A 26972-nucleotide genomic window follows, 5' to 3' on the forward strand; every position below is an offset into this window, starting at 1 on the left:
ACACGCCAGTGGTGGGTTTCAGCCTCCTCTTTGGAAGCTGTCTCCACTCCGGCTTTGGTTTCACCCATCAGAATGTTATTAATGGCTGTCATTTACTGTGGGATTACATTTCCAAATGGCTTCCTAGCACAGTTAAATCCAGACTCCCCAGCATGGCCTCAGAGCCCTCCTGGCCCCTGCTTTCCTCATCATCAGCCACTCTGGTCCTGCTGCTCTGGGGCAAAGTGGACTTTTCTTGCTGTGGGGCGACCCAGCCAGAAGGTGCCAGGATTTGAACCCAGGCCGTGAGCCTTGGAGCCCAAACACTGAACTACCACACTGTACCACCTTTTCATGACGTCTGGTCTCAGCAAGGCCTGTGATCAAAAATAAACAGGCCTGGAAGTGAAGGAGGAAAGAGATTGGCTGGGTTGCTCAGGAGCCCCAAGCTTGCAGAACCCCCTTGGTTCATTGGCAAACAGAGAAAGTTCTGATTAAGTCCACCAGTCTAGTTTTGTGGGTCCAAGAGAGCAACTCCTGCCACGGGGGAGGAGCGTAGAGCCCTTTTATAACCTTGCCTGGGGCAGAAATGATGGGCAGCTGTAGTGGCCAATCCTAACTCCAAGATCTCACGTGAGGGCAGGACTTCAGCTGTGTTCTCCATTGCAAGTGAGCTCAGCATCTGTACAGAGCAGACTTCCCATGGGGATTTTGCAGGTGTCTCCTGTTCTCTTCTTTGATTACCATATGGATGATTTATCATCTGAGAAGGGAGCATAGATCCCAGTGCACCTTGCTTAATAGTCACGGTTTATTAATTCCAACTTTCCCCAAGAGTGAAAAAAATCAGGGGAAAAAATCCCTGATTGCATGTGAGCATCAGGGGGCCTTGAGGCCCACAAAGGTTGACTGAGAGTTTCCCAGCATGCTGTGAGGCATTAATGACCCGGCCATGGGACGAGCCAAGCCCAGGGCCTGACACATGGTTGATGGATTTGCTTAGTAATTATTCTTCTGTCCTGCTTTGGACAGAGCTCAGGAAGAGCATGCCTCTCTGAGGCTGGCAGTAGAGGGAAGAGAACACTGGCTCTGAGGGGGTGGCTTCTAGAACCAGTCAGCCTTGGTTCAAGTCCTCATTCCTCCACGGGCTAGCTGTGGGACCTTGAACAAATCACTTCCCCTCTCTGTGCCCCAGTTTCTTCAGCTGTAAAATGGGGATAATAATAGTATCTTCTTCAAAGGGTTGAGGTGAGGATTAAAGGATTAATCCAGCAGCATGCTTAGAACATGCAAGAAATATGAGACAAAGCTATTCTTGCAGGGGCAGACCTGAGTTTGAATCCTGCCACCAGCACTAACTGCTGTGTGATCTTGGGTGAATGTCTTGATCTCTCTGGACCTCTGTTTCTCTAACTGGAAATGGGTCTGGTAACAGTTGCTGCTTCCAAGGGTGGCAGCAAGCATCCAGGAAGGACAGCGAATGGACAGTGCTGACGGCGCCAGGGTCTGCACTCCCCAGGGAAGCCCCTCCTGGGCGTGTGCTCGGAGGCAGGCCAGTGGCCCTTCCCAGCTGCCCCGCCCCAGTTGTGACAATCTTGCCTCTGCCTGTGTGAAGGGGCAGGAAGGAAGTGAGGAGAGCAGCCGGCAGCTTCCCCTTTTCTGTCCTGCTCCGGGCGCTGGCTCCTTCCCCCTCAGTGCCTCGGAGGAGGGGACGGCAACACCATGGCCCCCAGCAGCGTCCGCCAGACCTGCTGCTGCTTCAACGTCCGCATTGCCACCACCGCCCTGGCCATCTACCATGTGGTGAGTGCAGGCAGGCGCAGGGAGACGGGGGTGTGTGTGTGAGGGGGTGGAAGAGGGTCCCTGATCCGCTGAACCCCCTCCAACGGGAGCACGCTGCTCACCGCCTCTCCGTGGGACCCTGGACAAATCCTTTCCCCGCTCTGGGCCTCAGTGGCCAATCTGTCAAACGGGGGAAGGGGCCTGCAGCGGCCCGGAGCAGAGCAGCGGCGGGAGCGGGGTCTTCGTCCCGAGTGGATGGGACTCGCGTTCGCTCTGAGGCTCAGTTTCTGCCTCCGGGAAATGGACAGAATAGCAGCCACAAGGGCACCGGGTGCGAACGGAACAGAGCTGGGAAAGCGCATCGGGAGCCGGGATCTCGGGAGAAAGGTGGGCTGCGATCTTGCCAGGATATGGGGTCAGGCCTCAGGCGCAGCTTTCACTCCTCCCGTGGGGCTCGGGCTGCTGCAGGGGACAGAGGCGGGACTGTCCCTTCTGTGCCTCCAGCGGGGAGGGAGAGGGCTGAGTCCTCTGAGCTTCCACTTGGGCCAACCACTGCCTTCTCCCCACCAAAGCAAACTGGAGGCCTTGTGCTCAGAAGTGGGGTGACTCGCCCGCCCGAGCTCCCATGGGGCGGCCTGCGGAGGAGGGAGCCTGCAGCTCCCCTTCGGAGGGTGGTGTGGGTGCACAGCCTTCGTCTCCTGTTACTCACAGGCAACTGTGGGCAAGTCATAGCCCCCAGGGCCAGAGGCTGCTCCCATCTCAGTGGCTGAGGGCTGGGACCTCTGCTCCGTCCTGTCCAGATCCATCCCCCCGCCCCACATCCCCGAGCCACACCCAGCTCCCCTTGACCCAGGCGCCTTCCTCCTGGGTGACTCAGGGCCTGTGGTTAGCAGTTCTCTTATGAGCCTGGAAGGGCTTCCTCAAATTCAGCCTAAACGCGGCCTGCTGCGGTGGGCTACTGTCAACTGCTCAGACCTGGCTGCATCTGTTTCCTGCCACAGGCAGAGCGGGCAGGGCTGCGGCAAGAGTCCAGCTTTCCCTTCGGAGGGGCGGCGCTCTTCAGTGGCCAGTGCGTAGCCTCTGGATCCAGACTCCTGTGTGCAAATTCTGGCCTTGCCACTTCCTAGCTGTGCAGCCTCGGGCCACTTACTTATCCTCTCTGAACCTCAGTTTCCTCATCTGAAAAATGGGCTTGAGAATCATAATACTTCTCTGATGGGGCTGTTGTGAGGACCAAGGGAGTTGATCCCTACGAGGCCGTGCCTGACACGTGGTTGAGGGCTTTGTTATCGGTAGCGCCTCAGACCTGGAGCCTGCTGCCAGCACACCTGGAGTCAAGCTGTCAGACCCCAGGACGCTGATTTGGGGGGTGCACTCAGAGGCTGCACCTGCCAATGCAAGATGGATCCTGAGACGAGCAAATGGCAGCTTGGCTGCCCCACACAAGTCCTCAGGGCGTCTCCAGGCTCTGAGATTGTGCTGTGTTCTCCGAAGGACAGTGTGGTCCCTGTGGGAAGCGGGGGCCCAGCTCTGCCACTAACTGGCTGTGTGGCCTTAGACAAGCTTCTCTCTTGGGCCTCAGTTTCCCCTTTATAAAATGAGGGGTGAGGGGGATACGGACTGGCTCAGAGGCCTCAAACTGCCATGCCTCCAGGGGCCACACAGGTCATGTGAGTGAGTGGGGGGGCCGGTGGACCTGCAGGCACCTGGGGAGCCTGCGCTGGGTCCCCTCTGGCAACTGCTCTCTTTCTGCTGACTGTTGTCATGAAGGAAGGTGGCTGTGGGCGCTGCTCCACTGTTCAGAGAAGCAGGAAACTCAGGTTTTCACGCCACATCTTCTGATATCTTCATGTTGGTGACGGATTCACGGTAGAGAAGAAAGCCTTGTGCAGGCGTGGCTGAGTCGGTCTGCAGGCTGTCTGGGCCCGGGTCTGCCCTGCAAACCTCCGACTTGGTGACTCTTGAGGTTTCTTCTTGATCGCGCCATCTGAGGCCCTCTCTCGTACGTGGTTAAGTGACGTCAGTGCCCGCCCACAGAGCTGGAGAATGTGCGAGCAAGACCAGGGAAGTCTTCTTGGAGGTGGTGCCCCTGGCAGCGTTTAGGCGTGGGGTGTACGGATGGGGAGGAAGAGATGTGCAATGGTGTGGAGGCTGAAGGACAGTGGCTTGTGCAGGGGGCGCTACAGGGACCAGCCTGGCGCCTGCAGGTTGGGGAGCAGGGGGTGGTGGGGCTTGGAGAGGTAACCTCAAGAGTCTGGACCCCCACCATACTGCACTAGTGGCACTTCGGGCTGGAGAATTCTTTGCTGTGGGGACCGAACTACACATTGTAGGATGTGTAGCCACCTCCCTGGCCGCTGCCTACAAGGTGCCAGTAGCACCCAGCCGTTGGGACAAGCAAAAATACCTCCAAACATTGCCAAATGTCCCCTGGGGAGCAAAATCGCTCCTAGTTGAGAACCACTGCCTATAATGGGAGCCATGGCATGTCCTAGAGCAGGAGAAGGTGTGAGAACAGAGGAGAAGCCTGGAAGCTGGAGGCCTGGCCCAGGCAGTCATCTCTGGGCTGGCGTCCTCGCCTGATTCCCGGGGTGGACCATTCTCCTGCCCCCTCTGGGAGAAACCTCTGCTCTTTCCCAGAAAGGGCAGGGGCTGGGGGCTTTCCTGGGGCCCAGCAATCGGGTGGCAGGTGTGCTGTCAGGGCCTCCAACATCTGGATGAAAAAGAGAAGCTGCTGTCCAGATGTGTTGATCACTCAAATTGGCCGTCATCTGGAGCCAGTCATGGGTGACAGCCCTGCACACTGAGAGCTATTTGTGGACTTGGCTCCTCTAGGGAGGGTTAAATCGGGCCCTTGATGTCCCGAGACAGTGCCTACTGAGCCACCAGGGGCGTTATTACGGGAGGAGCCTCCTGCGTCCAATGGGGGAAGCTGGGTTCTCGGCTTCTGGCTGGAGAGCCTGCCTCAGGATGTCACTGGGTTTGGGTAGAAGATTTTCTGGGTTGAGGGTGCTTTCTTACCCAAACTTGCACCCAGACGGGAGTCAGAGAACTTTCTCAAAGTGGCCTCTTTGGTCCTGGCCTGTCTGGCAATGCAAAGCCCATCCTAAGTCAATGGCAGTGGGTGGGGACCCCTAGAAGACCCTTTGGCCCAGAAACCTCTCTGGCCCTGACATCTCCACTCCAAAGTGCCTGGAACCCTATAGAAACGCCTCATCTGATGACAAGCTTACAATTCTGTGATTTCAGCTACGAGCAACAGGATGCAGCGAAACAAGGCCAGGAGGAAGTGAGGCCGATGCCAGCCGTGGCTGTCTCTGGGTTACAGGATTGTGAAAGCTCTGACTTGTCCGACTTTTCTGGATTCTCCGTATTTGGTACAGGGAGCACGTAGTACTTTTTAAAGTAAACTTTTTATTTTAGGACGGTTTTGGATTTACAGAAAAATGGCGAACATAGTCCAGAGTTCCTTTCTCCCCCACACCTGGTGTTCCTGTTGTTAACATCTTACGTTAGCGTGACACAGTTGTCACAACGCATGAGTCGCTGATGATACATGATTATTAACCGCGGTCTGTACTTTATTTGGATTTCCTCAGCTTTCCCTAATGCCCTTTTTCTGTTCCAGGATCCCACGTTACATTTGGTTGTCCTGCCTCCCGTTCCTCATGGCTGGGACGGTAGCTCAGACTTTCCGTGTTTTGGATGACCTTGGTAGTTTTGAGAGTACTGGCGATGCGTTTTGTGGCACATTCTTTTTTTTTTTTTTTTTTTTTTTTTTTTAAAGATTTTATTTTTTCCTTTTTCTCCCCAAAGCCCCCCGGTACATAGTTGTATATTCTTCGATGTGGGTCCTTCTAGTTGTGGCATGTGGGATGCTGCCTCAGCGTGGTTTGATGAGCAGTGTCATGTCCGCGCCCAGGATTCGAACCAACGAAACACTGGGCCGCCTGCAGCGGAGCGCGCGAACTTAACCGCTCGGCCACGGGGCCAGCCCCTGTGGCACATTCTTTAGACAGGGCTCGTCTGCTGGTTTTCTCGTGGTTGGACTCGGGGAACGTGTTTGGGAGGGAGAGTGCAGGGGTGAAGTGCCCCACTCAGGGCATCGTATCAGGCGTATGCACAGCCCACATGTCCTGTCCCTCTTGATGTTGACCTGGAGGCCCCGGCTGAGGTTGTGTGTGCCAGGTTTCTCCTGAAACGTCCCTCTCTTCCTCACGGTCCTTTTGGCAGGAAGTCACTCTGCACAGCCCACCCCTGAGCGGTGGGGAGCTGTGCTCGCCTCCTCGAGGGCAGAGGAGCGATGTAAGCAACATGGGATCCCTCACGGGAGGCTTGTCTGCTCTCCTCCTTTATTACACACAGAAGGGACTGACTGATTGGCAGGGACTCACGGATGTTTATTTCGTACTCTGCCTTCTAAGCCAAAGCTCCTTGATTGGGTTGCTCCAATGCACTACTTTTTAAACTGGAAACAGAAAAGCAGTAAAGCGGCCTCTGTTACGTCAAGGCGTCTCTCGAGAATGCAGATACGTCCTCAGCCTGTCTTTATTTCACACGCCCAGCCCCAGGCTGGGACGCAGGCCCACGCCTTCCTGGCCTCTGCCCTCCCGGGGTTCCAGTCTGCCGAGGAAAAGCTGTGATGACGTCTTTGATGGATGACGGGCTTCATAGCTGAAAGGACAGATCTCTGCTCGGCTCAATGCTCTTATTAATGATGAGAAAAAAGAGGTTCAAGAGGGTCCTCGACTTACTCCACGCCACATAGGGAGGTGGGGTGGGGGCTTGCTCCAGGCCTCCGCTACTGGCACACAGGTGTGTAGACTGAGCCAGTGAGTGAATAAGTGAATTCCTTACCTGGCCCAAGTCTGTCTGGGAGGCCCTTCCTTCACTCAGTCTTCATTTCTTCTTTATCATCCAGCACATAGGAAGCTTCCTCCTCCAGGAAGCCCTCCTGATTTGTCCTCCTCAGATCCCAGGGACTCCCCTCACTGCTCCGCTTTGGGATGGAAAAGATCCCAGGCCTGTCTCCTTCACTCACTGGTGATGTGACCTTGAGCAGGCAGGTACCTTTCCTGGGTGGACCTCAGTTTCCCCATCTGTTGAATGGCGCCAGTGGTCCCTGTCTCAAGGGTGATTGTTTCAAGGTATTGAGGTGACATGGCCGCACTGGAGTTGGGGGTGGCAGGCGAGTGCCTAGAGGGGGAGCAGACCGCAGAGACCACTCCCCGTTTGAAAGCTCATATCTTTGGGGTCTAAAAATAGGCCCCATCTGCCAGTGGGAAAGCCCCGGAGGCGAGTCTGTTAGAGCCTCCACCTTCACGCCTGGTGCCCCCGTGTGGCGCAGAGAGGCCTGCCTGGTGCTCTTCCTGGAGGGGCAGGGAGGCTGCTGGGTAGGGTGGGGGTCGTTGTTGGAACAGAGTTGGGCTCCTCAGCTCTGGGGTGTGTGCCCCACTCACCAGCTGATAAAACGTTGAGGCCCACACAGCACCCCCGGGCTGATGGGGGTGGCATGAGAGCCTTCTAGGGGCGAGGTTGGGCTCTGCTGTCCCAGGCCTGGTGGGCCGAGCGACGGTGGTCAGTCGTCCATGTCAGGTGTGCCAGGACAAGCCGGACCACAGGCTGGACCTCATCCCCTCCCTGCATCTTTGTTCTCAGGCCCAAGAGAAAGGAAGGAAGGGGCTTCTGGCACTGGGAGGTGGGTGGTGGTCCCCGTTGTTGGGGGCCACCTTGATTGGAGGGGCTGGGGCCGTGCTCAGATGGGGCCTCGTGGCTGGAGGGCAGAGGCAGGGTGGGCCTGAGCCCCCCAGGAAGTTAGGTTTTTATTTTGAGCCCAGGGCAGCGGCCTGGAACCAGGACTTTACTCTGAGCTCACTGTGAGGCCTGCATTGTTCTCCCAGGGGACCCCACCCTGCTGCGGGAACGGGGAGGGGATGGCACAGAACCCCCGATGGGGCAGGAAGCTGAGCAAAGAGCTGTGCAGGGCAAGGGCGCTGGCTCCCTGCCCTTCGAGTCCTCGGCCCTGCTCTGGGGCCCAGCACCCCAGGCCAAGGTACCTCCCCTTCTCCCCCAGCCTCAGTTTCCTCCTCTGTCAAATGGGAGTCAATGAGCCTGACCTGCAGGAGACTTGAAGGAAACCAGGTGGGAGATGCACCTGGCAGCTAGTAAGCACCCCACAAATGGCAGCCTCCACTGGAGCCCCTGCTTGACAGAAGAGGAAACTGAGGCTCAGCGAGCCTGAGCAACCTTGCCGCCTGTGCTAAAGAACAATAGCCCAGGTGGCCCGCTGGCCCGGGGCCCCGCAGCTGCAGACCGTGACTGGGGAAGGGCCACGCTGGGGTGGGGGTCAGCTGTAATATCCGGGAAGCCCTGTTCTTAGAAACACGGAGCCCGCATGTACAGACGCAGTCTCGATTTCACCTGAGAAATGGGGAGAAAATGAGAATGTTAACAGCCTGCCTCACGAGGCAGGGGTGCGGGTGAAGGGATGGGCGTGTTGGCTGGGGGCCCGGCCTCTCCTGAAGCCTCAGGAGGAACAGCGCTGCTTACTCTCACGTGGGGGCCTCTGCTCCAAAGGTTAATAGGGAAGTGATGGTTGATGGGGGCAGTTTGCGGGATGCACAGTGCTTCCCCAGATACTCAGGAAGTGGAGGATGGTGGGGGGGCTTGGGCCGAGCCCAGAGGCTGACTCTGAGACCCCAGATTCGGCCCCTAAAGGGAGACTTGATGACCCCCCCTACTCCGCAAGAATGGCAGAGGCCGCTGGGATTTGCTGGGCCAGGAATTTCCCCTTTGGCGCCTGCCCCCGCGGGGGAAGCCTCGCCATTCTGCCTTCTTCCATAGGGGCTGGTCTGGAAGGGCAGAGGGCAGAGGGTGGCAGGGAGGGCCTGGCCAGGCTGCCACACGCAGGCAAAGGCAGAGGAGGCCCAAGCTGGCTGCTCCCCACGCAGTGCTCCCCTTCCTACGCTGCAGGGTGGTAACTTTGAGGAGCTCTCTGCGCTCTCTGTGGGCTCCTGGCCTGTACGCCATCTGTCCCTTCTGCCTGGAGCATTCCTTGTCCCGTCTCTGCCAGCCCCCCAGGCACCACCCCTGTAAAACCATGTCTTTCCTGATTTCTCCTCCATCCCTCCACCAGCCCAGCTGCATGGTGGCTACCATTTCCTCGGGGCTCATTGTGTGCCCAGCACAGATGACCCGAGGTCACAATTCACAAGAGAAACCTCTTGCAGTTCCCTGAATGCGTCTCCTCCACTTTTGCTTTTTCTCATGCTGTTCCCTCGGCCTGGAACACCTTTCCCACTGCCCTTTGGGAGAAATCTTCTTTAAGACTTCCCGCCTCTCAGAAGACTTTCTGGAGCCCCGTGCTCCTGGACCCTGAGTTCCCAGTGGCCCCGTTCCAGGACGGTTCCCCACCCCAACTGCTGGGACCCTGTGGATTGTGTCCTCTGGCCCGGACGCTCACCCAGGGCTTGGCCCGGCCTCACTCATCTTTGTAGTCCCCAGGGTCTGACACATAGCGGGTGCCGGCCAATCTCTTTTATCTGAGTTTTGTGAACGTTTATTGCTGTATAACTCACATATCATAAGTGCACATCTTGAATGGTTATGGAGTGAACACAGCCGTGTAATCTCCACGCAGATTAAGACATAGGGCAGGACCAGCACCCGAGGCCCCTGGATCCTGCCCCACTGGCCTTGTCCAGCACAGGTGGTTCTGGAACAACAGAGGGGTGAGGTCACGCCCAGCATGCCCTTTTGCATCTGGCTTCTTTCTCTCAACGTTACGTTTGTGAGCTTCATCCGTGTTGCTCTGTGTGGCCAGCTCACTGTCCCCTTGCTGCGTCGTGTTTGGCTGCATGTCACACCGTATTTGCCTGTCCTGCTGCGAGAGGACATTAGGGTTGTTTCGGCTTGGAGGCTGTCACAAATCGAGGGGCCGTGGCCAGGGCACCTGCAGTTTGGGGTCCCCACACAAGCACTTCTGGTTGGTTCATCTTTCTGCATCTTCATCTTCAGGAGCTACCCCGTCCCTTCAGCTCCTCCTCGAAGCTGCCCTCCTGGTGGGTGGGTCCTTCTCTCTGTTCTACGGACAAGGAAACTGAGGCACAGAGGAGTAAAGTGGCCAGGCGGAGGGGACAGTTAGGAGCCCGAGGGCATGGGGAAGGGAGAAGGGACAGCAGAGCAGCAGCCTGGGGAGAAGCAGGCTCTCGGGGAGGGGAGGGAGCATGGCTGGGGCTCGGGGACGGGGCCTGGCAGTGGGATCGGGGCTGGCTGGGGAGGTGGTTGGGCAGATAGCTCTGTGGGGATAAGGGCCCCCACCCGGTGGCCCCCTGATAAGTCAGACAGGAAGCAGGAGGTGGGGGTGGGGGAGGGCGCTTCCTCTTGATGCTGACGCATCTGGTTCTCCGGCCCGTCCTCATCCCAGACAGCCGCAGGGGCCCAAGGAGCACAGGCGGGCCGGAGGGGTTTCCGGGACTGAGCTCCAGGGAGACAGTGATAATAATAACAATAATAATAATGGCCTAAGTGTGCAGGAGCCCCTGGGTGGCAGGACACGGGGTGAGGGCGAGCAGCCCTGAGAGGGGAGGGGGACAGGAAGGCTGTGCACTTGGGACCCATTCTGCAAACTGCGTTATCTGTTAGGGACAAGCCCGGGCCTGGCTCCTTGTGCAACCTCAGCCAAGTCACGCCCAGGCCCCTGCTCTCCTCATATCTAAGTGGGGGAACAGTCCTGACCTCGCCAACCTGTCAGGAGGAGCAGACCAAGTTAACGGGTGGGAAAGTGCGCGCCAGTCAGCTGGTGCAGTGCAGGTGCTTGCTGAGGGTTGGGTCTCTTCGCAGATTTTACCCCCTGAAGTCTTGGTGGGGGGGATCTCTGCCTGCCTGCTTCTGAGAGGGTGGGTCTTGAGCTCCTAGGAGCCCCCAGGAGTTCTGAGAGAGTGGTCCCAGCTTCCTGGGTGGGGAACTGGTGTTTGAACCCCAGAATGGGGGGGTCTGGTGTCACCATCAGCATCTCCCCGATCTTCATCACCATCTTCATACGGTGATGTCACCACCATCACCAACATCAGCAGCAGCATCGTGGCCATATGATCATTGCAGTTAATTACCACTTCCCAGCATGCCTGCTGGTGTCACCTCCCTCACCACCCGCCTGCCGCATCCACATCCTCTGTTATCACTGCACGCATGATCGTAACTGTCACCACCACGCCAGACCCAGTGATGTGAAAGCCAGTCCCGCTTCCCACCACAGTCACTGCTGTCAGCACATGTCCTCCACTCCAGCCAGCTGTGGCATCACCGCCGTGCTGGCCTGGGCCGTATGCAGTGGTGCCCCCAGGACCCCCGTCCTCCCAGGTTTTCCCTCTCCAGGACAGCCACTGCCCCCTGTATTTCAGCTTGAGCCATTGGCTGCTCCTCGGAGCCACCAGGAAAACAGGTAGAAACTCCCCTGGCCTCCTGGCCACTTCCCCGTCTGCTCAGCTTAGGGAAGTCGTATTCGTTATTGTGAAAGAAGGGGCAGGATGGGGATGGGAATGGGAACTGAGACCAGGGGGGAGCGGAGAGAAGAGGCACAAAAGGAGAATGGAAAGCTGGGGAGGCAGTGGGCAGGCTGACCATGGCCAGGACTGATGGGGTCACATGGCCTGAGACCTTGGTGTCAGGAGGACTGAGGCTGATTCTGGCTCTGCAGCAGCCTTGCTGTGTGACCTTGAGCTGGTCCCTGCCTCTCTCTGGGCCTCAGTTCCCCATTGGTAACATGCCCTCTCTCAGAGAAGAGGTATTCCTGTCCCCGAGTTTCCCTGGATCTGCACTGCCAGCCTCCGGGCCTTTGCACGTGACGTCCCCTCTTCCTGGAAGAGTTTTCTCTTTTCTCTGTTGGAAAACTCCTGCTTATCCTTCAAAGCTGCACGCAAGCATTTCCCACTTGTGAAACCCTCCCTGAGTCTCCTAGACATTGGGGATTCCTCTAAGCTCCCTGCGTGTCCCCCATCACGGCACTGAACACATTGTCACCCATCAGGTTCCCTGGGGGACTGTGACACCTGCAGGCCAGGGGCCTATCCAGACAGGGCATAGGGGCGGTTTGTGCTTAGAGAGTGTTTGCCGGATGAACAATCCAGGCAGCGAATGAATCTCCACACAGATTCACGAACGCTGCCACAGCGCTATTTATGGAGCGCTTGCTGTTAGCCTGGCTCCCTGCTCTCGTGCCACTTGACCTCACAGCAGCCCACGAGGCGGGTCTGGTTATTATCCTCATTTCCCGCACGAGGAGACCGAGGCTCAGAGAGATGACTGCCTGGCTCGAGGGCACAGAGCTCTGTGGGGCCAGGACCATCTGACCCCAGCTCCCTGGCTCTTAACAGCCTGGTCTCCCCAGCGCGGGATTAAGGACAGAACGTGCGAAGATGCTCTGTGGGAGATGCAGGTGGTGAGTGAACGCCGTCCAGCCGGGCGTCTGGGGGGAGCGGCCCCGTTCCTGTCCAGCCCCGCCAGGCCCCCAGATCGTGGGGAGGGGTCGCGCCGTGTCTAGGTGAATACCAGGGTCACGAGGGGGAGGTGAGGGCCAGGCGTCCTGGGTATCTGGACTCTGGGGTTTCTGGGTCTCCCTGGCATACATTGTAGGTAAGAGGGACTTTCCAGGAGCTACAGAGGGCTCTTGGCTGAGGACAGGGAGGGCCTCCGGGTGAGCAGCATGGACTCTGGGGTAGGAGACGCGGGCAGCCCGGGTGACACGCCACAGTTGGCAGGAGTCCTGTTCCCTGCTTCTCCCGTGTCTAATCATCCCCGTGGGACTGAGTATAGATGGGGTGACTCTGTGCATTGACTGGAGGGGGAAACTGAGGCCAGGGAAAAGCCAGGACCAGGCCAGGGTCAGCCAGCGGCGAGGCAGTGGGGGAGGCCCCCCAGGCCCCAGCTGCCGTCCCCAGAGCTCCTGGTGTCCAGGGCTGAGGATTGGAGAGACCGGGGCTGGGCCCCAGGGCAGCCCCTCAGCCCTGGAGTCCGGGAGAACAGGCCTCAGGGTTCGGATCCAGCCAGGCCACGTGCCGCAGGGCACAGGAGTTCTCTCTGAGCCTCGCTCGGCTTCCTCTCCTGTCACGTGGGGAGAAGGTTGCCTCTCTTGGGGGTTTTGGGAAGCTGTGGTGCGGGCCTGTCTGTGCAGATCTGAGCGCACAGCAGGCGCTCGGTAACGGTCAGTTCCTCTCCATCTCATCTCTAGGGAGCCCAGCCGCCTCTCCTTCTCCTGGATCCGGGACGGGGGTCTTCTGTGGAAGGTTAGGGTCCAGCGGAGGGTCCGAGTCAGGCCCTGGGGTTGCCTCAGACTGTGACCTGGGGCTGCTCCCTGCCTTCTCTGAGCCTCCGGGTTCTCATCCGGCAAATGGGGCAGAATCATCTCCTGCCCCACTGCAGGACCGTGTAGAAGGCGAAATGGGGTGAAGGCGGGGGGGGGGGGGGGGGGCCTGTTCTTAAACACAGGTGGTTTTTACAAAAGTTGAGCTGCTTCTGATGTCACCGCTGCTGCCGGCACAGGGGAGGGAGGGAGAGAGGGAGGCTGCAGAGCGAAGAGGAGACGGCGCCCACGTGCGTGCGAGTGGGGAAGGAGAGTGGGCCTCAGGCCAAGCCAGGAGGCTGGGAGACCCTGGGAGGACAGTGTCGGGGAAGAGAATCAGATCGAGGGCCCATTGGCCTGGGTTTGAATCCCAGGCCTACAAATGACCAGCTGGGAGGCCTTGGGCCTCTCTGTGCCTCGCTTTCCTCATCTGTGAGATGAGGGAGGGGGTAGTGAGAGCAGACCCTTAGCTGGGTTGCAGGAGGATCATTGGGACGGTGCGGGGGCGCCCCTGGCATGGACTCGGGCTGTACGGACGTCCCTTCCCTTCCTTCTCCTTCCTGGGGCCACAGCACGTTTAGGAGCAGTTCCTGGAGAGCTGTGGTTGGGATGCTAATGGTGAGATTGCAGGCGTGATGGCAGGGCCGTGAGAGACGGTTAGTGCCAGAATGGAGGAGCTGGGGGCTGTGGGTGACAGTGGTCTCTACAGTGGGGTGACGCCCAAGGGACCGCTGGGGGCTCAGGATGGCAATAAATATTAGAATTTCTAAACTTTTCGATCATATTCTTGATTAATGTCCGGATGTGTGTGTGTATGTTTCGTGGGATGTTCATGGTAAACCAAGACTGTAGCACATGCATGTGATTTGGAAATAAAGAAATACGGAAGAGCGTATTCAGAAGGTTTCGCTGACACAGGGGCGTGACCAAGACATCCGAGCCCCCTGGGGTTGGGGCCTGCAGGGGTTCTGAGTTGTCTCGGGGGCGGGGTGCATGGGAAGGAATCAGGACAGCACCGGGAGGCATAGACTCCAATCTCCACTCTGTCCCCGACTTTCTGTGTGTCCCTGGGCAAGCCACCTAACCTCTCTGAGCTCATAAAACAAGCAGAAGGAGCTTGCAAAATAAGTAGATGGAGGCTCTTTCTAGCAATCGGAGGTTGGGATTGTCTGATTCTGAGCTTTCTTCCAGATCTCAGACAATCCTGGATTCTTAGGACTTTAAAAGTCTTCTTGTGCCACCCTGGCAGGTGCTCGTGTGCCTTTCTAAGCTCAGCTGTGACCCATCTGTGGTGTGCTTGCACACCCCCAGGGACGGGGAGCTCACCATCTCACAGGGTGTCCTGTTCTGGCCTGGATTGAATGTCACCTGCATCCTTTCTCTTTCGCTCATTCGGGGTGAAGCTGGGAGGGGAAGGGCCCGGCAAAGTTTCTTCTCTCCCTCAGGGCTGCTTCCTGTGGGCGCCAGCCGCAGCGCCAGCCCCCCACCCGCCTTCCGCTCTCGCCTCCTCTTGATCTTTCTGGAGAAGTGAAGCCCTTTGTGTTCACCCTGCACCTGGGGTGGGGGCAGCTAGAGCAAGCTCTCAGTCAGCCCCTGGCCCCTGCTCCTAGTCCTGCTTGGCCCCCTTGTGAGCTCACACCAGCCAACAGCAGACTGTGTCTGTGAGCACCCACTGCCGGGCACACGCTTGGTGCTCTGCAAATACCATGCAGTGTCTTCCTTATGAAATCCAGAGAGTGCCATTTTCCAGATGAGTCTATTGAGAAGTGAAGTGACTTGTCCAAGGTCACATAGTGACCTGGATTCAAGTCCCTCTCTGTCTGGTTCTGGAGCCCAGCTCCTCATCACTCTTCCGTACTGTCCCTTTCTGCACACCCTGCACAGGATATAACATGGCAGGAAGACAGACTGAGACCTGAGTCTAAGTTAAAAAAACCCACGCAGTCAGCAAGGGGGAAACAGATGGTGGATGTCTGGTTGCCTGTCACCTGGGCATGAGTTACCAGAGCAGGGCTGCCTAGAAAGCCAGTGTAAACTTAGGCCATATTAATAGAGGTAGGGCACATGCTATGAGGAAGGAGATAGTCTTGTTGTTCTCAGTGTGGGCGAATGGTACCTGGAGAATTGTGTGTGTGTGTGGTGGGTGAAGAGAAGAAGGTGTGCCGCAAGGACATGGGCACGTGAAGACTGTGAGTTCCCCATGGCTGGGAGCATTGAGGTGGAGGTTGCATAGCACAGAATTCCTGCATTGGAAGGTGGAGGGCATGGCAAGGGGACCTCCAAGGTCCTTTCCAACTGCAGATTTGTGGCTGGCCTTCAGCTGTTGCCAAGGCCACCCCAATACTCAGGCCTGTCAGATTTGCCCTTCTCCATCATTCCTAGCAAGGGTCCCCTGAGGGGATGGGGTTCATTCATCCATCCATCCATCCACCTATCCATCATCCATCCATCCATCCGCCCATCCATCCATCTGTCCATCCATCATCTATCCATACATCTGTCTATCCATCCATACATCCATCTGCCCACCCATCCGTCTATCCATCCATCCATCCATCCATCCATCATCCATCCATCCATCCACCAAATACAATAGCTAGGGCAGTGAACAAGAGACACACAGGCCTTTCCTGCCTGGACCCTACAGTCCAGTGGGGTAACAGTGATAATAACAGTGAGCATGGATTGAGTGCTTACTATCTGCCAGGTGCTTTAGGTGGATTATGTCCCATCTGCCCCTCTACGACCCTATGAGGCAGGTGTTATTACCATCCTTGCTTTGCAGATGGGGAAATTGAGGGGGCTGGAGGATGGGGTTGACAGGGCACCCCAGGGAGTCCTGGGTCAGATGCTCCCAGGCCTGTGCTGATGATTCCAAGAACTTGAAGCCCTATGATGCTCAGATGCTGCAACTGAGGTCCCACGATGCCCTGAGCCTGTCGTTATGAAAGGGGGTGCAGTCCCGCCCCGTCTTCTCCTCGAGCCTGATCTCGGTAGTCACATTTACTGCTTTACTGAGATGTGGACATAGTCCTAATGCCCTTCCGGGAAGTTGTCCTTTACTCTTTATGATAGCCTCCTAAAGTAGCTTCTAGATTATCTTCACTTTACAGAGGGGGAAACTGAGGCACCGAGAGGTCAAGTAACTTGCCCAAGCTCACACAGCTGGGAAGAGGAAGAACCAGGCTGAGCTGTCTATCCGTACAGGCCACACTTATCCAGTATGCTCCACTCCTGCATCTCCTCCAGGACCGCCCCCCCCGCCCCGTGCCCAAACAGGCCCCTGATGCATACCAGCGGGGTGGGAGGGCCGGTGGTGGAGCTGTGCAGGCCCTGGCTGACGGACGCTCCATTCTGCCCCCAGATCATGAGCGTGTTGCTGTTCATCGAGCACTCGGTGGAGGTGGCCCACGGCAAGGCCTCCTGCAAGCTCTCGCAGACGGGCTACCTCAGGATCGGTGGGTGAGGGGGTGCCTCGGCAGGGCTGGCGGGGGGCGGGGCTGGATTAGACGCCTCAGATCCTTCAGCTGCAAATGGGACCTTCCACTTGGCCCCACGTGGGGCTCCAGGAGAGAGAGCAGGTAGGATGAGGAGCTTTGCCAACCTCACCAGGTTAGAAAGGTGAGAGCGGACCCCCCGCCCACCCCGGTCCCAGCTTCTGCCCACGCCAGGACGAGATAGAAACTCCTCACGGCGGGATCAGCCACATTCGGCTCTCTCTCCAGGCCCCCTGTCCCCCACGATCTGGCTGCGCTGACCGCACCACGATCGGCCCTGGCTCGGGTCCCCTGCTTGGCCTCCTGGTCACTCAGCTCACAGGCCACTCCTCAGAGGCCTTCCTGGACCTCAGCCTGGCTAACGCAGACCCCGGCCCGCCTGCCCCCTGGCACCCTCTGTTGCACAATCCTGTGTTACCCAAGATCTTGTCTGCTGCCTTTGTGGCCCATCAAGGCTGAGAACTGCAGGGAGTGGGGCCCAGGCCTTCTTGTTTGCTGTCCTGGCCCCCGCACGGGTGGTTCCCAAAGTGTGGTCCCCGGAGCCCGGGTGGGGGTACCGGGGCACCTCTGGTCCTCACTGCTCTCCTTTGCCTTTCAGCCGACCTGACCTCCAGCTTCCTGCTCATCATCATGCTCTTTGTCATCAGCTTGAGCCTGCTGATCGGTGTGGTCAAGGTAAGGGCCTGGCTGGGGGAGGGAGAAGGGGGCCAGGACGTGGGGGGGGCGGGGAAGGAGGCCCAGCTGCCCTCATGCCCCAAATTCCCTCCTGCTCGGTGGGCAGTGCTGGCTGCTGAGGGGGCAGGAGGCGGGTATTTTGGGAAGCCTCACCTGCACCCTAGAGATCTCCATGCTCACCTTTTGCAGTGCCTCGTGGCCACACCTGACTCCTTGGGCCAGAGGCCTCGGTTCCCTGTTAAAATGTCCCTCCCAGGGGTGGGGAGAGGGGGCTGCACGGTGGGCCGTCGCGGATCACGGACACTTTGGAGAGAACTAGCTGGGGACCCACATCCTTTGAAACTGCAAATGGAGGCAGGGGATTTTGCTAGAAGAAAGAGGAAGAATCGTTTTGTGGTACGGGGAGAGGGAGAAAGCAGTGGGTTTGACCATCCGTGGGAGGAGCCACAGCAGAGGGAGCGCGGATGGTGCAGCTCAGTCCACTGGGGAGCGGCTGAGCAGCTTGAGACAGTCTGTGCCTGGCCTCCTGCGAAAGAGGAGCCCGCCCATCCCTCGGCCCCCTGGGAAGTCAGGGCCTTTGCCACACGGCCTCGGGAGCAGGACCCAGAAAGAGGGCCGCCTGGGCAGACAGGGGCCTGGTCCTCACAGGATGTCTCCAGGCAGGGATGTCTCCACCTTGCCTGAAATGCCACCAGCACCCCAGCTAACGCCGCCCTCTGGGAAGCCCTGCACCCCAGGGAATGACTTCACCTTGTGTGGGTGGCTCCCGGGTCCTTATGCAGAAACACAAATGGTCCAGCAAGGAAAGGGGACACGGGCGTCCCTGCCGGCTCTGAGAGTCAGGCTGGGCTGTTTTGGCCGCCTCCTGAGTGATTTTAGACAACCACATGAGAAACCACAAAACCACTCCTGTGACTGGGCCCCTCTGTGGGTTCATACGCATCGATACCGGTCACAGTGGTCACTCGTTCTCCGTTGAAGGAGGGGCACTACGGCCTTGGCCTCGTGGGGCCTCTTACTGCAACTGACCACCCCCGGGGATGCCCGCATGGAGGAAGGTCCGGCTGTTCAAGCGGCGCAGGCTTCTTCCCGCCTCCAGGCCTTTGCTCAGGCTGCCCTCTGCCTCCATTCCCCTCCCCCTTTCCCTCCTGCTTCTTTCCAGATCTGCCCCGTGTCCCCGCCTCCAGGAAGTCCTCTCTGATCCGTTCTCATCTGTAAAATGGCCCTTCCTAGTTAGGTTCTTGAAAGCGAATCAAGTCACACCCTGTTCCTGGAGCCCCTGGAGCACTTGTCTCTATAAATGGGGACCGTCCCTGTGTCTCCTGCGACAGCAGGACTCCTCGCGCTCAGGGCCTGGATCTTACCTTCTCCCCATCCTCAGAGGCTCCCTCAGAGGAAGGCGTGTGGATCCGCAAGGGGTGACCTCAGCGGAGCCCAGCGGGGATGACTTGGGAGGGAAGGGGGCTTCCAGCGAGGGGGCACACAGGGACATCAGGCTGCGTGGGGGGTTGTTGTGCAAGGGACCCCCTAACGGGGCCGGGCCTGCCTTTCAGAACCGGGAGAAGTACCTGCTGCCCTTCCTGTCCCTCCAAATCATGGACTTCCTCCTGTGCCTGCTCACCCTGCTGGGCTCCTACATTGAGCTGCCTGCCTACCTCAAGTTCGCCTCCCGCAGCAGCCGGGCCGTGAGTACCCAGCCTGGGGAGGCGGGAGGGGCTCAGGCCAGCGGAGAGGGGGCCTCCCAAGGCCCACCCTACTTGGTGACCTTCAGCAAGTCCCTGAGTCCCTCCACATCACGCCACGTTTCTTCCTCTGTGAGATGTGTCTATGATCGCATCTCAGGAGCATTAAAGATGAGATGCACGTAGGGTGCCCAGCTCGTGGGACACCCTCGACAGATGCCAACCCCATGTGAATTTACCCCAGAGGAAAGGACACAGGCCCTGGTCAGTCCCCAGCCCCTGCTTTGCCCCTCCTTTGTAACCAAGCTGAGGGAAGGGAGATAAAGATGATTAAAGCAGTGACGAGCGTCTGCAGTGGGAATGTGGGCGATGGCTGGCGCCCATCACTGATGCAGCTCCCCAAAAGTTACTGTTCACACTTCCCCTGACAATGGTCCTCCAAGAGGCTGAGGTGCTGTGTTGCAGAAGGATCCAGGGCTGGGAGCCAGGGGACCCTGGTTCTAGTCCTTGGTCTGCCACCAGCCCTTGGTGTGAACGTCCAGGAGTCTGTTTCTCTCTGGATACGGTGGGCTAGAGAGTTGCCGACGTCTCTGGCTGAGACAGTCTCTCAAGTTGAGAGCCCACCGTGTGCCCCAGGTACCAGGGCCTCTGGGTTGGGGCTTCATTGCTGATCTGTCTCCTTCGTCCTCGTTTCTGCCCTCTAAAGGGCCCCTCCAAGGTCCCACTGATGACCCTGAAGCTGCTGGACTTCTGCCTGAGCATCCTGACCCTCTGCAGCTCCTACATGGAAGTGCCCACCTATCTCAACTTCAAGTCCATGAACCACATGGTGAGTCTGGGCCGGCGGTCCGCTCCCATCCCTGGCTGTGTGGCCTCGAGCAAGTTGCTTCCGCTCTCTGTGCCTCCGTGCCTAGGCTGGGTTCCCTAGAAGTGGAGCCTGGGAGGAGGATTCTTGTGTGAGTTGTTTATGGAGAGACAGCTCTCAGGAAGAAACTTGAGAGGAGGGAGGGAGGCAGGTTAGACAAAGGGAAGAAGCCAGGTGGACATGTGGCTTCAGGAGCAGCCCCGCCTGAGCACAGACAGAGCCCTGCAGTGTGAATGGCACCGCGGAAATAGTGTTCGTTGTTTATTTCAGTCTAATGAATAAATGATTGTCCTCTCGCACAGTTTTTGAGGATTGGGGGTTTGACAGGGGCTTAGCTGGCTTGTTCAGACTCAGGGTCTCTCCCGAGATCTGGATGGAGCTGCGGACGCCGAGGGCTTGACTAGGTCTGCGGGATCCACTCCCAAGGGAGCTCGCTGGCATGGTGCTGCCTCAGTTCCTCACCATGCGAACCTTTAAAAAGGCAGCTTGAGCGTCCTCGTGTCGCGGCTGCTGGCTTCCCTGAGGGAGTAGCCGAGAGAGCACGGAGCAAACGGCCGGTCTTTCCAGGCTCATCTGGGAGGTCGCACTCACCTCTGCCATGTTCTGTCATTTGGGAGAAGTGAGGCGTTGAGTCTGCTCACGCTCAAGAGTGGGCAATGAGCTCTACTCTCTGAAGGGAGGAGGGTGGAAGGATGTGTGCACAGATTTGCAGACATCGCCGAGGTCGACCCCCAGGGCAGCAGCCTGCATCCCTCAGTCTCTGTGGTGAGCTCCCCCCGGGGGAGGGGTGCAGCCTCCCAGGTGCTTCAGGACTAGGTGGTTCTAGCCCCCAAGAGGAGCCTCTCTGGAAGGGTGCAGGCGTGCTCACCGCCAACTGGGGGATGGGTGCACCAGCCAGGTGAGGCTGTCTGGGCGGGCTTCCACTGCATCTGCTTCCCTGATTTGCTCACCTGTCAGATGGGGCTGATGGTAGGTGGCACCTGCCTCCCGGGGCTGTTGCAGGGGTTCAGGTGCGATTATGGCCATGCCACCCACGTTCCCGCGTACGTGGTGAGCGGCTTGTTATTCCTCAACGTGAGGGCGCTGTTCAAGCTCCTTGTGGCCAGAGGCACTGACGTGGCCCCCAAATCTGTTGCAGAATTATCTCCCCAGCCAGGAGGGCATGGCTCATAGCCAGTTTGTCAAGATGATGGTCATCTTCTCCGTCGCCTTCATCACCGTCCTCATTCTGAAGGTGAGCGGTCCCCGCCCCACGGCTCCGAGAGGGGCGGAGAGGCTGTGCTGCCCCAGGCCCACCCATGCCAGATGGTGAGGAGGCAGAGAAGTGTTATCTTCTGCTGCTCCCCTCCCTGCTCTTGGCTCCTTACTCCACCCTCCCCACGTGGGGCCCTCAGGGACACCCCATTTAGAGGAAGTGGATCTGTGAAGACCAGCTGTGTTCCGGTGTCAGGGACTTAGTGTGTAACCCAGAGAGGGCCTGATCCAGGGGAAGGAGGAGCTGTTCTGTCTGGAATCAGATTCAGAAAGACCCAGGTTTGAATCCTAGCTCTCCCCTCACTAGCTGTGTGGTTGGTTTTCAAGTCACTTCTCCCTGGGCCTCGGGTCTCCTCTGCGAAAGGGATGTAGTAAGTCTTGCTTTGTTCATGTCACAATTTTATGTGATTCAGGCACCAAAATGTAGATGGGTCCTGAGGTCATATTACTAGAGGTTGGGTGATAAGAAGGAGGGAGGAGAATGGTTTTTTCTCTGGGGTGGTAGGCCCAGAGGGTAGAGTCCAGTTTCAGGTCCCAGTTCCTAGAGAGATGGTGACACACTGGAGTGTGTTAATAGCAGCACAGCACAACCTGGAGGATGAAGAGGCCAGAAAACTCGGCCGTCTGAGGGAGTTAAGGAAACCAGAACAATTCAGCTTGGAAAAGAGATGACTCGGGGGGACAGGATCGCCGTCTCCAGATACCCACCCGAAGGGCTCTCATGGGGACTCTAGACGCCACAGCCGTGACCTGCAGCCTGAAGCCACGGGGAGGCTGATGTCGCCTCAACAGAATGAAGGGCTTTTAAAAAGTGTTCTTTTCTGACTGTGAAATTGACAAACGACCCTGTAGAAATTTGGAAACTACCGACGGGCAGAAAGAAGACAAGAAGCCCACCGTCCCCTCACTCTGAGCCCAGCTCCGCGACCTCCGGGTGCGCGTCCTCTGCCTTTCTGCATGGGCGGCTGCCACCAGGCATCACCCGCTTCTTTCTGGGAGCGGTCGCGGCCCTCGCCTGATGCCAACCTGGAAACAGCTTCACGCCTCTCACGCTGCCCTCCAAGAACCGACCCGTCCCAAGTGCGTGGTGTGCCATCAGAACCTTCCTGAAGGCCGGCGGGGGCAACGTGGGGAACCTGGGGAAAACCAGGGATTTTCCAGATGACAGGACCTGCTCTCCTTCCTCAGGAGGTAGTTCGGGGGCAGAGCGAGAACTGTTGGTTGCTGCGCCCCTGGGGACTTCACTCCCACCTTGGGAGTCCTCGCCCAGCTCCTACACCACCTGCTAGGAGAGAGCAGCTGCCTCCGCCATCTGACACGCACAGACATCTGTACGTGCAATTTTTCTGGGTTTCTGAAGATGGGACACTGCTCCATGCACTGCATACGTGATCTGCTTTAAGAAACAACATTTCCTGAGCAATTTTGAAGAAAGCCTCTCCCGCCGTCAGCTCTGTCTCAGGATGGGTGGGGCCATTTCGGCGGGTAGTGAGCTTCCAGTCCCCGGGGGGTGGAGAGGCAGAATCTGCAGGACTATTGCCAGAGGGGGCTGCAGGGTGGCCCAGAAGCCTCCAGAAAGTCCCTCCCTGCAGTGTGTGGGGCAGTGAGAAGGGAGACACTGGCTGGACCTGGGACCGGCAGGTGGGGCGCCCCCCAACCAGAATAGGAGGCTGAGTAGCAGCAGCTGGCCGCTGCCTTCTTGGGTGAGCTGGGGCCCCCAGGAGGCGCCTGGCATTGGTCCCAGGCCCCCTGGGGCGGTGAGGACGGGGGGCACAGAGCATAGCCTGACCCGGGCCTCCTTCCAGGTGTACATGTTCAAGTGTGTGTGGCGATGCTACAGATTCATCAAGTGCACGAATTCGACCGAGGAGAGGAGCAGCTCCAAGACGCCCCAGAAGGTGAGCCTGGCTGGGGGGCGGGTCCCACTCACTGTGTCCTTTGGGGCAAGTCTCTTTCTCTTGCTGGGCCTCAGTTTCCCCACTTGTGAGAGGAGGGGTGGATCGGAAGAAATGAGAAGATCTCTTCCAGCTCGGATAGTCTAGGATTCTAGTCACACATTCAACATTTTCTGCCTCTCTCTTGGTTGGCCTCATACCCACCCCTGGGCGTGCAGAGAAAACTGAGATGCTGCCCCTCCTACAGGAGCGTATAGTCCAGAGAGAATCCAGACACAGAGCCCCACTTACAACTCAGGGTGAAGCACGGGGACCATGGAAGCACAGGGAGGCACCTGGCCTCATCTGGGGTGTCAGGGAAGGCTTCCTGGAGGAGGTGACACTTGAGCAAGTCTTAGACTTTCAATTGGTACAGGTTATCTGGGAAAGGGGAAGGGGCCTTCCAGACAGGGATGAGGGGCTCCGAGGAGCAGCTGATTGGAGAAGTGAGGGGAAAGTGCAGCCTGTTTAAATGACTACTGGCTCACTTTCCTCATCTGTAAAATGGGGATTGTATTAGTCAAGACCTTTTTGGTTGCAAGTAGCAGAAACCCAACTCAATCTGACTTAAGTAAAAAAAGGGAACTTATGAGCTCACAGAACTTGAAAGTCCGAGTGGGTCTGGCTTGGGCCTGGCTGAGTCCTGACATCTGGACGTGATCTCATCCTCTCCATCTCTTGACTCTGCTTTCCTCAGTGTTGGCTCTATTTTCAGGTATCCCTTTCCTCATGGTGGCAAAATGGCTGCCAAAATCCCTAGGCTGACGTCCCACCCTCTCAGCAACTCCAGTAGAAAGAAAGTTCCAGGAGTATGTCTCATTGGACCAGCTTGGGTCACAAGCTTATCCCCAAACCAATGATGATAGCCAGGGGGATGAAATTCTACTTTGAGTGGCCACGCCCAGGGTTGCCTGTACACTCCCTGCATGTGATGGATGGGACCGATTCTCCTGAAAGCACATGAACTAAGAATGTTGTTATCAAAATAAGGGGTTTGATGCTGAACAGGCAGAGGCAAGTCCGTCTGCTTCAGGAAGAGAAACTGCACCTGCCTCATGTGTGTGTTATGCGTGCTGGTCGTCCTCGTTGTCATCATTGTGGCAGATGTGGGGGTTGGAGCCCCTTGGCTCCAGGATGGGACCGTGGTTCCTTCTGGCCAATCCTCATCCCTCATCTCTCTGTCCCTCCCAGGTGGTCCTGCCATCTTACGAGGAAGCTGTGGCCCTGCCATGCAAGACTCCGGAGGGGGACCCAGCGCCACCGCCATACTCAGAAGTGTGACGCCCGCCAGGTCCCAGCCCTGGCGCTGTGAGGGGCGGAGCTGCCTTGCAATCCGCTTCTTTGCTTTGGGGCCCCTGCGGCCTGGGTGCACCGCCCGGCTGACTTCAGGACCATCTGCTTGTGTCCCCCTCGCTGGCCTGCTTTTCCTGCGGGACCTGGGAGATGCTCGCCATTGGGTCAACCCTTTCGGCTGAATGACTCCTTGGGTCTCAAAAATTCAGTCCCACACTCAGCTTATTTTGAGCAGCTCTGACATTTGTTTAAAGAATTGGTCATCCTAAACTCAGGGAATTTGGTTAAACAACCCCCACTTGACCAGTTTAACCAAGTGGCTGACAAACCAGACACACTTGTCAGTTCAGTAAAGTAATCCGGTCCAACAGCAACAGTCTGTTGCGCTGGTTTATAAATAGTTGCCTGTTCACAGAGCAGTTTAGCCAAGTAATCAGCAGTGAGTTCTCCTACCGGAAACATATATCCGATTTCTTGAAATGGCTTGCTTTAAACACTGATCGAGTCAGCACCCATCAGTCAATATAGAATAGTGATAAAGTTCAATAATAAAAAAAAAAATCAAATTAATCCCCAAACCATACAATTCAATCTAATCCGAAAACCAGCTGCCCACTCTGGTCAATCCATCCCTTCTAAGGGGCTGAATCATTGTTAATTCAAATGAGGATTCAGTCACACTGTTGCCAAACTGGCATTCAATGTCTAGTTCCGGGAAATAATAATTGTTTCAATCATCAAACAGTCCCTTCGAATACACAACTGCTTTGCTAACGAGTGGTCATGATCAACCATCACTCGCACGTGGTCAGTGTGGGCACACGGCAGTGGGCTCTCCTCGCCACGCTCACCCCTGGTAAGGAGCAGTCAGGCCATCCCTCAGGCCAGCCGGTCTGCCGCCGACTCGGTGGAGGGGCCTCAGTTCTGCCCGATGCCTGTGGTCAAGCAGAAATTCAGCCCTGAAATCAGGCAAATTCGTTTGTTGGACTAAATCCACAGGTCAGTTCAGTCAAAACAGGCAAACCCTGAGTGGGCGCAGATGCCGCCCGGGGGCCGTGCTGGTGGTGGGGGAGGGGAAGCTTTGAGCCCCAACACCCACTGCTCTGCCTGCTCCCTGTGGCCAGGGTTCCCCAGGGGGCTGACCCACAGGCGGAGACGGGGCCACGGAGGCAGGTTCTCCGGGGTCTGTGGGGGGTACGGAGGGAGAGGGCTGTGCTAGGGGCTCCCCACCGGCACCCCCTTGTGTAATTGCTTTGTGTGCGACGGGGAAGAATTTTCAATAAAGCAGCAACATGCTTCTCTCTGGCTGATGTGGTCCCTACAAGGTGGTGCAGGCGGGGCTGGGGCCCCAACCATCACCCCGACACACACAAACACACACACATACACACACCCCTGTCCGTCCAGTCCAGAAACTCAAAGGGGCCATGTCTGGCTAGAGAGTGTCATGACCTGGCACTATTTCTGACCACGAATCACGGGCCACGTAAGCACCCCGATGTCTCCCAGGGCACAGGGGACAGGTGAACTCTGCTCACTTGGTCCCACACTGGGCACTGGGGGGGATGGCAATGGGCCAGACTTGCCTCCAGTTACCCACCAGTCTGGGGGAGGGGAAGACAGATCTGTGAATGACGACAACAGCCCATGGCCAACACCGCGACGGGGAAAGTCTGAGGGACCTCAGACAACCAGAGGAGGCTTCCTGGAGGAGGTCACACCCAGTTGAACCTGAAAGATGAGTGGGCAGCAGTCAGCAAGTGGGGAAGGATGTTCTGGGTGAAAGTAGCAGGATGTGGAGGGTGGGGGAAAGGAGCTGGGACGGGCGGCTCCAGCGGCTGGCGCTGGGGAGGGGCGGAGGCCGGCGGGGCCTTGGGGTCTGGATCGAGAAAGGCCTTCGCAGCGTTAGGTTCTTTGCTGCAAGCCCACACTGGTACTTCAGCCACGAAGGGCATTTCCAGGAGGGAGACAGTGGCAAGCAACAGAAACCTTAGTGGACCAAGTTTATTTAAAGAAAAAAATGGGGTTGTGATGTTTCTTGGCTGACGTTAAGTGAAAAGTCCAGGGGTTTCTGGCTTCTTGGTTGGACCTGGGAATCAAATTCTTCAGCGATCTCTTTCTCTCTTTCTCCCGCCTTCCTCCTCCCTGGTTAGGTCAGCAGTGAGCCGGAGGCCGGTGGAGCTGGGCCTGTGGCCAGCACCAAAAGAGGCCTAACTGAGCTGGATGGCGCACCCCACAGCACGGACTTATCCTGGCACAGGGGCGTCTTTGAGGGGCTTTGGGCACCGGAGTTAGAGGGCCGGGTTTGGGTTTTGGGAAGGAAGAGACCAAACCCTGGGACCCCTAGGAAGGCTGGTGAGGTCGTCCCGGAGAAGTGGACAAGCGGATTCCAGAGGTGGTGTTGACCTTCAGGGCTGGTTGGCTTTTCTCCGGGATCCAGATTTCTCCATGGATTTTGTCTGCTCTTTGTCACATCCCCAAGCCACTGGAAAAGTGAGGAGCGGACAGGGATGGACAGCGAGCTCCCATCCACACCCGGGGAAACTGAAGCCCAGAGATATCAAATGACCTTCCTGAGGCACAGAGTGGTCAGGGATTAGACCAAGTGCCATTTTTTTTCCTACTCTAAGTGGAGGCTGTTGAGAGGGGCTTGGGCCCCAGTGTGGGTGAGCT

General features: G+C 57.6%; 1 protein-coding gene across 1 annotated transcript; it reads left to right on the plus strand.

The window, feature by feature from the left end:
• Positions 1-1172: 1172 nt before the first annotated feature.
• On the plus strand, positions 1173-25600 carry LAPTM5 (lysosomal protein transmembrane 5). The gene is made up of 8 exons (XM_008534465.2): positions 1173-1782; positions 16464-16557; positions 17195-17271; positions 18825-18956; positions 19660-19782; positions 20957-21052; positions 22878-22970; positions 24198-25600. The coding sequence occupies exons 1-8, from the start codon at positions 1702-1704 to the stop codon at positions 24285-24287; spliced, it is 786 nt and encodes a 261-aa protein (XP_008532687.1). The 5' UTR covers positions 1173-1701; the 3' UTR covers positions 24288-25600.
• The last annotated feature ends 1372 nt before the right edge of the window (positions 25601-26972 follow it).

The sequence above is a fragment of the Equus przewalskii genome, chromosome 2 (genome assembly GCF_037783145.1).
Source record: "Equus przewalskii isolate Varuska chromosome 2, EquPr2, whole genome shotgun sequence".
Lineage (NCBI taxonomy): Eukaryota > Metazoa > Chordata > Mammalia > Perissodactyla > Equidae > Equus > Equus przewalskii.